Genomic DNA, 11,817 nt, shown 5'->3' with positions numbered 1-11,817 from the left:
GTAATAACATGAATCTTTTTAGAAACTTATTTTGAACAAAATCAAAGTGATTCAAATTCGGCAAAACAGAGTATTTGTTTCATGAAGAGATACATAATTTCTTCCTGCAATTTAGATAGCATTTTGAAAAATTTGCCAATGAAATTGAACCATGGAGAGAAAAACAAGGGTTTATAGCTTTATAAAAAATATACTAGTGATTTGGATTTTTAGAAGCAATGAAATATTATATCATTGTAGAGGGTTTAAAGCTGTAAAAATAGGGGAATAGCTTTAATTGGTATTTTTGATTTTTATATTTAATCATTATTGCTATACTTCAGATTTGGTAAACTAATTTCCTTTTTATGCTTTATAAAATAATAAAAAAAGCAGTTAAGATGCTGCTAGCATCTGAAGATCATTTTCAATGGCCCAGGGCCGTGTCCTTTGCCTGCCTCTAAGCCGCACAATTTCCCAGTGTTCCGCTGTGGACAGGGCTAGAAGGCTCAGTGCTGGAAACAAAATGTCTCCCAGGAATTTAATCACAGCACTGATCCAAAAGGCTGCCCCATAACCCCAGTTCCCACAGGTCCCTCAGCCCATGTGGGCCTTGCAGACGTGCTGATGGGGGAAGGACACTCAAGGGGCGGCATTTTCCTAGGCACTGCCTGAGAGCCTCTGGCCTCACCAGGCCTCCTAACTCCATGACTGTGCTTTCTGCTTCCACTCCTTGCTGTGTTGGCCCACGTGATCCTCTTCTCCCCAGTTGGTCTGTTTTCCTTCTGATCATTTAAAAACTGTAGGATAAAAAAATACAGGCAATGCGTATTTCTCTCCATGGATCTGCTTTAATATACCACCACTGTGCATTTGCTTCTGTCACACTAATTGCCACAAATTGAATTGAGCGCATCTCCGTCCAGGCAGTTAGCACACACCCTGCAGCTGAAGAGCTCTCTAATCTGATCATATCCCGAGGCCCTCAGACTTCCTGGCACGTAGATTAGAAGCCCTGCTGCTCTGCCCACCGATTGCAGCTTTTTCTCAAATGGCTGCATTGTTAGATGACTGAAGGTTTACGTGAGAAAGACATTGGTCTGATGAGAATGTGTACTGAAGGATCGAATGATAAAGGGTAAAAGCCCCAAACAGTGTTTCAGGAATCAAGTCATCAGGGCTGCCGGTGCACAATCATGCTGTCTGTCACATACCAAATAATATTAAAATGAATTCTGCTGTTCCCTGAGTAAACCCGCCTCGCCTTCATAAACTTCATCCTCTACTCTTTTTCATTTTATTGATGGCATCTTTGTTCTGATGCTTGCTCTAAGAACTCTCCCAAAGAGTGTTAAATTCATACACTTAAAAAAAAACAACAAAAAAACCAAAAAACAATTTCCAAGGTACGACTAGTGTCTGTTGTATTTGGATGCCCAGGAGAGAGTGAGGGAGTTGGGGACGAATGTGGGTGCTGGCCAGGGAGCCGGCAGGGCAGGAGAAAGAGGAGGCCAAATCAAACTGCTGAACTGGGAATGGGCTGAGGGATTCCCTGTTCAGTTCTTTCATACTGTAAGTGAAAAGCCTGACCCAAAGACATTATGTAAATTGTTCAAGAGCACACTGTTTATTCAATCATTTACTTGACAAAGATCTAGCAACTGCTTGCTCTCTGTCTAGCCCAGCTTTTAAAACAGAGACTAAGATCCTCTTTTAGCTGCTGTGCTTTGGATGTCACTCACCCTGAAGGCTCTTCCCTTTACCTTCCACCTGCTAATTTCTGATTTGTCATGTAAAATTCCGCTCAAAAGATTCTACTCCCTGAAGCCATTTCTGACTTAGAAGACCCGCTTGTTTTTACCCGAGGTGCTGTGTTTATACCCCAATTATAGCACTTATCATCCCCACATGAAAACTTAGAGCCAAATTTGTTGGGGGCCAACTTGTAGCAAATGCAAAGCATCTTACGATATGTTTTATGCATACTGATTCTTAGCTTTATATTCTTTTTACCTTCTAGCCCTCATTTATTTAATTTTATCTTGTGATATAGTTGTCTTTATAAACTCCAATACACTTTTTATGGAAGGTGATGGTAGTATTAAACAATATTAGAGTCCGTGACACATTTGTACTTTCCCTCTTCTCAACTATGAGTTGCTTGAGGGCAAAGATGATGCACGGTGGTTAACACAGTGGTGAGAAGGAAGGGAAGTGGGTGGTGAGCTAGAATGGTAGGGTGAAGCCAGATGCTAAGTGATTTTGTTTGTCATGTTTAAAAGTATTGGCTTTTATTGAATATAGTGAGGAGGGTGCTGGGCTGACCTGACCAAATCCATGCTTTAATCTAAATAGGTGGAAGGGAGTGAAACTAATACCAGTTAGGAGTCCATTGCAGTGGAAAGAATGCAAAGGCTCCAAAGGGCAGAAGCATGAGAAAGGGAAAGAGAATGCATTTAAGGGCTGTTCACAGGAAAAATCATGAGGAGAGGGCAGGCAAAAGGGAGAAATCAATGCTGATTAGCTTAGTTGGTGAGTCAGTTCACAGAGGAGAGAACAGAAGCAAGGCTGAGACTAGAGGGAAAGATGCTGAGTTCATTTGAGGACATACTGATTTAGAGGTGCCAATGGGACTTGATGAAAATGCCTCGTAGGTCGTTGAAAGTATGGTTTTCATCTCTTTTGAGACTGTAGTCACCAGTGTGGCTGAGCCACAGATGAGTGTCAAATTCACTTACAGGAAATGTGGGAAGAAGTTTAAGTAAAACTTAAGAAGTAAAGAGTTGAAGAGAAACTCAGGAAAGAGATCAAGAAGGAGAAAACCAAAGAACTGGATAAAAAACAAGGGAAAAAGAGATGCTGTCAAAAACTGCATGAAAGATATGGAGAGGTGGAGCCAACAAGATAAAATGCCACAGACCAGAGTCTCCAAATATGCACAGCCTTCAGCCTCAGCAGACCCTTAGTGCTCTTCAAAAGTTCTTATTCACAAACAAACAAACAGACAGGCCTTACTCTTGCCCTCCTCCGTTCTCACAATCCCACTTACAAATTTCACCACTTCCTTTCTCAAGTGCCCTACTACATTCTCTCCCAGCCATTATCAGGAGATAAATTTCCCATCTCCAACAATACTGGAAAAATAGAGCTTATCAAGTCTGAACTACCTAAACCATTTACACCCAACACACTCCCAGCCCTAGGAAATCACTGCTTTGCTTTCTGCCCCTTCTGGAAATTCCATATAAATGGAATCATACAGTGTGTAGTCTTCCATGTCTGTCTTTTTTCACTTAGCATGTGTTTTTGAGGTTTATTCATGTTGTAGTATGTATCTAAGGAACATTCCTTTTCATTGCTGAGTGGTGTTCCACTGTACATTTTGCCTGTTCATTTACCAGTTGATGACATTTAAATTATTTTCTCTCTTGTAACACACCCTACTCTATGTGCAGGCATCCACCTGGGCCCAGAGTACTGCCCCCTTGGAACTTGAAGAGGTAGGGAGAACTGACACAAACTCACTGATGCTCATAATGTTTGCTGCACCATGAGTAATAAAGTCCTTTATTTCTGACCCAGGAGTCTCATATCTGTTGCCAGCACCCATGAAAGAGTAATAGGCTAACTTATTAGCTTATAAGTAGAATAGAATCATATCTCAGCCCAAACAATGTCTTCCAACTTCATTCTATTTTTTTCAAAATTGTTTTAACTAATCTAGGTCCTTTGATCCCTTTGCATCTTGTCTCTTTCTTTCTGCTTCTGAGGAAAAGAGAAACTTTCTCCACTCTAAACAAATCCCTGTATCTGACTCTAGATCTCACTCCCTCCATGCCTTCTCTGGATGTTGTTCCAAATATAAGTCCCTCTTAGACAGATTTCTCCTGCTTCTCTTTCTTATGGGCTCCTTCCCATCAACAAATTAATGTGTTCCCAGTGCTCTGGCTTAAAATAATAAGTAACCCTCCACTTACCTTGTGTGCCTTTCTACTACCTTCCTCTATCCTTCCCTTATGGCCAAGCTTCTAGAAGAAGCTTCTAGAATAAACCTAGTTTAAATCAAAGTATATGTTTTTTTCATATATAGCCAGATAAAACCACATAAAGAGAAAATGTGCATAAAATATTCATGGTTAAAAAAACACGTTGGGGCCGGCCCGGTGGCGCACTCAGTAGAGTGCGGCACTTGGGAGCGCGGTGGCGCTCCCACCGAGGGTTCGGATCCCATATAGAGACCGGTCTGCTCACTGGTTGAGTGCGGTGCGGGCGCGACACAGAGGGTTGCGATCCCGTTGCCGGTCGCGGTATGGGCGTGACACTGAGGGTTGCGATCCCGTTACCGGTAACGAAAAAAGACAAAAAGGAAAAAAAAAAACCACGTTGGTACATATTAATGCTCATGTTAAGTCAACACTCCAGGAGGAAAAAATGCTAGATTACTAATCTGAAGTTTTATTTTTAAGTAAGTATGAATATAGGCATTTGCTATATAGCAGCAGCATGACATGGTACAAAAATCATATGCTTTGAAATATGACATACTTGAGCCAAATCTTATTTAATTATTGTTGTTGTTAGATCCTACATAAGCTTAGTGACCTCATAGAAGTTAACAGACCTCTCTGATCCTGTTATCTTGTTAATAAAATGTATACATCAAGGCCTACCTTTTATATGCATTGCTGTGATGATTAAATGAGATCATGTTAGTAAAATGCCCTGCTCACTCTGCCAGCATCCCAATAGGCTCTCACAAATAGCCATCATTGTAGTGACGAATTATCCTTTTTTGGACAATTAGATTTTATACAACTTCACTTCAGAAAATTACATGAATGACTAACTTTTGGCACAACGGTCTTCACAAATCCAGACTTTTTCTGAGTTTGGCTAACCATAATATCAACCACGATACACCCCTAAGAAGACTGGGATGAGAAATAGCCTAAGTTCTATTTCTGGAACCTTTTACTAATGACAATGTCCTGAAAATTCAATCTGTTTCTACCAAGAGTAATAGGCCCAAGAATGCTGAAGTAAGAGATGTCTATTGGTACTGAGATACTAGGACTTGGTCAGGTAATTAATAGGCTAAATGCACAGTCCCCAAACATAACCCCTGAGTCCCTTGCATATTGACAACTTGTAGTTCACAAAAAGGATATTTTCAGTTTTGGGAACTGTAAAAAAAAAAAAGTTTGGAGTCAGACAGACATGAGTTTCATGCCTGACTTTATGACTTATCAATATCTTCTTTAGTTTATACTCTTGAAAAACCTCAGAAAACTTGAAGGGGTATGGAGTAGGCTAAAACAGATAGCTTTGCATAGGACCAATCAATACATCATGGGTTCTCCGTAAATAAAACAAACGATAGTTTATTCTCTTGGAAATGATGTGAAAGAGACTGACTAGATTTAATGAGAAGAAAGAAAGAAAGGCCACACAAGGAGAAAAGGGTTGAACTAGAAAATGGTCTGGCTGCCCAAATTGGGAAGATCATTTACTTCTACTGCATCTCAGTTTCCACATCTGTGTACTGGGGAGCACTGCTTTTCATCCTGCTTGCCCAGAAGGATTAACTTTTTGAAAGAAAAAAACACATTAGTGACTATGGAAGAATTTTAAAACCAGATGTAAATTTTTGTTTCAGCCACAGTGGGTTAGACAAGGCTCTAGGCAAGAACAATGAAAACAAGCTAAATAAAATATTTTTAAAAATCTACTTGAAACAGAGAATGAGTATGTTTTGTAATGATGAGTATGCTAACTATCCTGATTTGATCATTACATATGGCACAAAAAACTGAAAGTCAACTCTGTATCTTATAGATATGTATAATCAATTATGTTTCAATAAAAAAAATCTATTTGAAGACATTAGAGACTTACTAAGGAAGAGGAGGCTTCAGGAATCAAGATCTAGGAGTGAAGAAAAAAACCAGCAAAGCAAACTTGCCATCTGATGCCTCTGCTTTCCCTGTGAAGGCATTTACAGATTTGAAAGCAACAGATGACAGGCTGAGAAACTGGACAAAGTTCCTGGCCGTCTTACAGAGCTGAGGGGACAGAAGCTGGCATTCAGGGTTTGTCAAAGAAAGAGGACCCTGGTAAAATCCCCTGGCTTAAAGTTGGGGTTCCTAAAGAGCAAAGCCCTATGAATAAGATGTGGCAAGAAATAGACCAGCCCTCAGTAAAGCCAGCTTTGAATCAGCCCAGTACCTAATTATATTAAGGCGATCTGTTTCTTACCTTAGATGCCTGACAGAAGAAAAGAAAATATGCTCTTTAGAAGGTAACAGCATTCAAACATTCAAATTATAAAATCTTCCATACATAATGTTTGGCATTGAAACAGACATAATCAGGCAAGTAAAACACAAGAAGAAAACAGAAAAAAGAAGAAAAAAAATCACAAGATATTCAGATACTGCAGTTGTCAAACAAAAATCAGAAAAAAAATACCTTTTATTTAATTATAAGACTTAAACGATACTGCTAGATTATGTGTCTTAAAATATAATGATTTTCTAGAAATAAATATAAACCTTAAAAATTTACTCTTAAAGCAAACAACCTCATACCTTGTCCACTTAAAAAGTTCAATGAAAATGATGTTGAATTTTTAAGAGTTGTGAACAGACTGAAAAAGATTTAAAAGAAAACTTCTGGAGATTTCATCTTCCCATGATGTTATAATTGTGTAGATTTATTTATTTTTTGGATTTTCTTGGACACACAAAAAAATCACTGATTTTATCCCAAAATTTCTAATAAGTTATCCTATGTAATTCCCTATTTAAACTCTATAGATTCCACTTGGATTTTGACTGTTTAATTTTTTATAAGCATCATAAAAAATTTGCTAATAAAATACTAACATTTTGACTATAATAGACTAGCATAATTATTTCTTCATGCTCCATTATTTCATTCATTAGGTGCTATTAGAGTCATCATTAGACCAAGAATGAATTCTTATCATCACAATTAAATAGATTTGGTTTTGACCTAAGTACAGGAAAAAGAGACCATATTATGACTTTTTAACTCTCAAGAAAGAAAACAATGCATTGGATAATAATGCAAGATATATTTTCAGCTTGATACAATTTAAAGATAACTATAGAATTAAGTAACTTAATGGAGACCAAGTTCATCTCAGCTATGTCAATGATGTGGATAACAACATTCAAGGGGGAAAAAAATCTATCTTTCAAAACCACTAAGACTTTACAGAGTGGTTGAGTGCTTTACTGGCTGTCTGCCATTCTTTAGATGTCTTCTGTTAAATCTGAATATTTCATCCATTTATCTCTGCAAATGAAATTTATCAATAGCATTTAGTTTTTCATTTTTATCTAGAGCTGGATTAAATTCCATCCCAAATTCTTTCATTGAAGAAAGGTTTGGAGGAAGGGAAGAAGCAACTGGATTCCAAATTAATTCAAACAGAGGTAGGTAATTAGTTAATGCTGTTGGTAGATGATGGCTTCAGTGTGATATTCTTGCTCTGCAATTATTTACAATGAAAGAACATGAGATTTCTTTCTGATAGACCATAATTGGCAGAGAAATATGCAAGGTCTCCTTAGAGAGACCTCATAACTCCAAAACCAGCAGGATCTGACTATGAATTGACTCTCCTTCATATCTAAAGAAGGAATATGTTCATAAAAAAGTGTAAGCTAAAGAGATGTTGAAAAGGAGGCATTATAAGCAAATTTTGGCAACCGCCAAATAAATAAGCTAGTCCAGAGGAACCTCATCTAAGCACATGGGAACATGATGCTTTTAAAACAAACATGATGTTTTAGTGGATTAGAGTTGTCTAAGCTTTCTTAACAGCATAGAACAGCTTCAAAGTTGTTCTGAGATTCAGAGAAGTTAAGTAAATTACTCTAGGTTAGTTACTCATCCTTGAGTGGTAGAGACAGGAATTCAGAACTGTGAGTCTGGCTTTCAAATAAACAACTGCCACCAGAAGTGTCTGTCTTTAGGCTACTGTCACTCACTTCCTTCAGTTGACTCATTCTTAAAATATAAAAACAGTCAAAATGTTACAATTTTTAAAGTCTAGTAATTTGTTTAATCTGTTCTAGGAAAGTTTCAACATATACATGAATAAAATTATACATCTGTTAAAATTACATATTTAGTCCAATCGAGCTGGGTTATTTTGCTCCTTCCCACCTAAAGACCCAAACCTAAACTGGGTAACATTAAAAACAGACCGAACCTTTGAAAAACAGTATGATTACTTCTGGAAAGCTCTTGAAGAGGCAGCAAATTCAACTGGATGGAGTAGAAGTAGGAAGGAAAGTGTCTGAGTTCGTTTGGGCTGCTATAACAAAATACCATAAACTGCGTGGATTATAAACAACAAATATTTATTTTTCACAGTTCTGATGACTGAGAAAAGTCCAAGATCAAGCCACTAGCAGATTTGGTGTCTGGTGAGGACCCACTTCCTCATAGAGGGCACCTTCTGGCTCACCTGGTGGAAGGGGGAAGGCAGCTCTGTGGGGCCTTTTTTTATGAGGGCATTAATTCCACCCTAATCGGCTCCCTAATCACCTCACAAAGGCCCCACCTTATGGGTTAGGATTTCAAGATATGTATCAGAGTGGACACAAACATTCATACCATAGCAGAAGGGGAGGAATGTTCTTCTCTCAACATATTCAAAATCATTCCTTTTTAGATATATTTCTCCTCGAAGTCCATTCATTGTAGCAGTCGCTCATTTATTCATTCATTCAACAAATATTATTGGAGCATTTTCTATGATCCAGGCTCTCAGTGTTTCCCTCAGTCCCTCTTCTATCTTCCACCTATACTGCAGTCCACTTCTCTGTTACCCCATTCTTTAACCAAGACCTTTCCATCAGTGCACAGCTGCTTATTATTTCTAACATATAACTACTTTGTCTGCCTTCTTCCAATTCCATTTTATTTTTTTATTACCTGATGAATGCAGCAAAAGGCTACCAAGAGCCCATCAGGTCAAACATGGGATTCTCCTGAGAAGGTGGGGAAGGTGGAAAAACTATGGTGACTTAAAGCTTGTATGTCTTGTACAAAGAGTTGCCTGTATCAGGCTCTGCCAAGTTTCTAGGCATAATCTACCTCCCCTCATTTCAAACCTCTGCCTTGAGTAATAAACTTATGAACAGACAACAAAAATTGGCAATCACTAGCTATAATAGAACATGTTTTACTCTACAACATAAAACTCTTTACACAGACTACTAAAGAAAGTAGGTTTAAAAATAATTATTTGAAGAGTATTGATTTTTATGATATTTTGGATAATAGAAGACACTGTTATAGTACATGTTAAACTTTCTATAATTTTCATGAAATAGTCTCTTAAGAAATATTCTCATAAGTCTTACTATTTAGCTTAAATTTAATATAATTTTAGAAATTCTATTTTTAATTGGGGAGGGAAATGTTTGCAGGGGTAAATAATATTTCTCTTTTCATTCACTAAGCATCCTAAGTTTTCATCTACTTATATCTTATTGAATACTAACCACCTTCCTTCAACATCCTTCTTAAGATTTATTTTAGTAGAATTTATCATCTGTTAGGATAAAAATTTCAGAAGAAATTCCCCATAGATTATTTTTTAGTGGCCAACAGCAAACCTTTCTGTGGTTAAATTTTCAGGACCAACTCACCTATCAAACAGTTCTCCTCCTGTGACGAGTTCTAGGACCAGACTGATTTCAGTGGGAGTTTCAAATATTTCTTTAAGTTTTATCTGGGGAAAGATATAAAAAAAGAATATCACAAATACCTTATTTTCATCTTTCTCAGAAATAGCTGAAACTATGGCTAAAATGACACTCTCTGCAATAGTAAGATGTTGGGTCATTGTTAATAAAGGTCCCTCATTCTAGCATCAAGAAGCTATCTGTCTCTTTCTTTCTAGGTTGTTGATTTTATCAGTAGCCTCATTTTTTCAAAGGTCCTATAAAGTTTTGACATTTTTTGTTGTGACAGTTGAAACATACATGCCTTAAAAACATCTCCCAAATTTTGCCATAACAGCCCAACTTCTTAATTTTCTAGAATCAACAACAAAAACAAAAACAAAAAAACTTCCTAAATTATTTGGGGCATGATTATTATTAGCAATGCAAAATGCCTATTTCCCCTGGGAATGAGAAACTTGGAATAAAGATTCTGAGGCAGGGAAGGACCAGGTAAAAGTCTGTCTGTATCTAAAGGATATCATTAAACAGCTAAAAAGGGGTCTTGGAAAAGTGGCAGTGGCAGTGATTTGAATGACCATAGAACAGTTTTCATCACATTCAAATAATCCAACCAATTTTGGATATTTTTCTCCATACCTCTGAGAATATAGTGGCCAGAACCTGATTCACATTTTATGGAAATTTCATGTAGACTTCTCTTTGGAAAGAAAAGAGATGAATAATTTAAAGTGGTGATAAAATGTGGCAAATTTTATTAATTGCTTACCCAAAGAACTTTTCATTCTACTTCATCGCAAACACAGCCCTGAAATATCAGGGAAGCAAGGTGCTCAGCCCCAAACTGTGGATCATGAATGGTCTAAGCCATATCCCTGTCCCGTAACGTCCCTGCCGTGCAGTTAAGGGTGATCTTGTGACGAGCTCTGGCTAATAACATTTGAAGGGAATTCTGGCACAGCAGTTTCTGGGAAAGCTTTTACTCCTCTCATCAGACTCTGCTGCTGAGGCCCTTCCATCATCTTCCTGGTGAATGTACACCCTATGACTCGTGCAAATTGTAGTCATTTTAGGACCATGAGGGTGAAAATCAATGCACCAAGGACAGGAGAACCAGTGATGGAAGGTATCTGGTCCTGGATGGCATCACTGAGGAGCTGAACCAGCGCTAGAAACTGCCTGCCTTCTGTTTCTTGTAACAGAAGAAAAATATTTGTTTAGACCAATGCCTTGGGTTGAATGTCTCTCCAAAACTTAATCCCCACTGTAACTGCTGAGGGTGGGAAATCCTGTTATGGTGGTTGAAAGGTGGGGCACTGGAGAGGTGATTGGATTCTGAGGACAATGCCGTAGTGAATGGATTAAAAATGGTGGTCATGGGCATGGTTCTGAGGGCTTTAAAAGAAGAGTGAATGAGGAGGTTACTCTCTTGCTCTCTCTGCTCTGCCATTTTAGCACTACGATACCCTGCTGTAACTGTCACCACCAGGAAGACCTATAACAGCTGTGTTCCCTGGACTTTGGACTTCCCAGCCTCAGAAACTGTACGTAATAAATTTCATTTTCTTATAAATCACCCAGTTTCAGATATTTTGTTATAAGCAACAGAAATGAACTAATAAAACCACCATACTCAAATTTGCTGTTATTTATAGCTGAATACATCCCTAACTCATATATTAAGTTTTAGGCACTTTGCCTTTAGCCTAAGCATTGCAGGTCATTCCCGCTAGACAGCACAACTTTCCCAAAGAAATGGGTGAAATATTTTCTTTCAGTGCATAGCTTAATTCATAGCAACAAGCTATGGCCTGGGGAGTGATTTTGTTCTTTTTCACTTCATTGGCTCAAGAAAGCTTTTCACGAGACCTTCCCCTCAAAGGCTTTGATCTGGACATAGCCTCAAGCAGAGCTTCTGAGGACATTTCATTTTCCCCATTCAAGTGCATCATTTACTTGCATCTTCACATTGTTTCTGAAGCTGATACTCTCTCAGAGGAGACTGAAATGACTTTGGAAAGCAATGCATTTTCTTCACAGGCATTTCCAGCAATGGCATATTAATAAGACAGACACACAAAAGAAGGAAAAAGCCAGTGTTTTATTAGAGCAA

The 11,817-nt window shown here is 38.0% G+C and overlaps 1 protein-coding gene across 1 annotated transcript in view; it reads right to left on the bottom strand.

The window, feature by feature from the left end:
- The window catches only part of CAMK4 (calcium/calmodulin-dependent protein kinase IV), a 159,266-nt gene that overhangs the window by 91,772 nt on the left and 55,677 nt on the right, over positions 1-11,817 (bottom strand). Inside the window, exon 4 of the mRNA XM_008587851.1 lies at positions 9,669-9,751. Within this exon, the coding sequence (XP_008586073.1) occupies positions 9,669-9,751 (83 nt within the window). The remainder of the gene's footprint in view (positions 1-9,668; positions 9,752-11,817) is intronic.

The sequence above is a fragment of the Galeopterus variegatus genome, unplaced genomic scaffold (genome assembly GCF_000696425.1).
Source record: "Galeopterus variegatus unplaced genomic scaffold, G_variegatus-3.0.2 Scaffold4571, whole genome shotgun sequence".
NCBI classification, from domain to species: Eukaryota; Metazoa; Chordata; class Mammalia; order Dermoptera; family Cynocephalidae; genus Galeopterus; species Galeopterus variegatus.
This window is presented reverse-complemented; position numbering and strand designations above follow the sequence as displayed.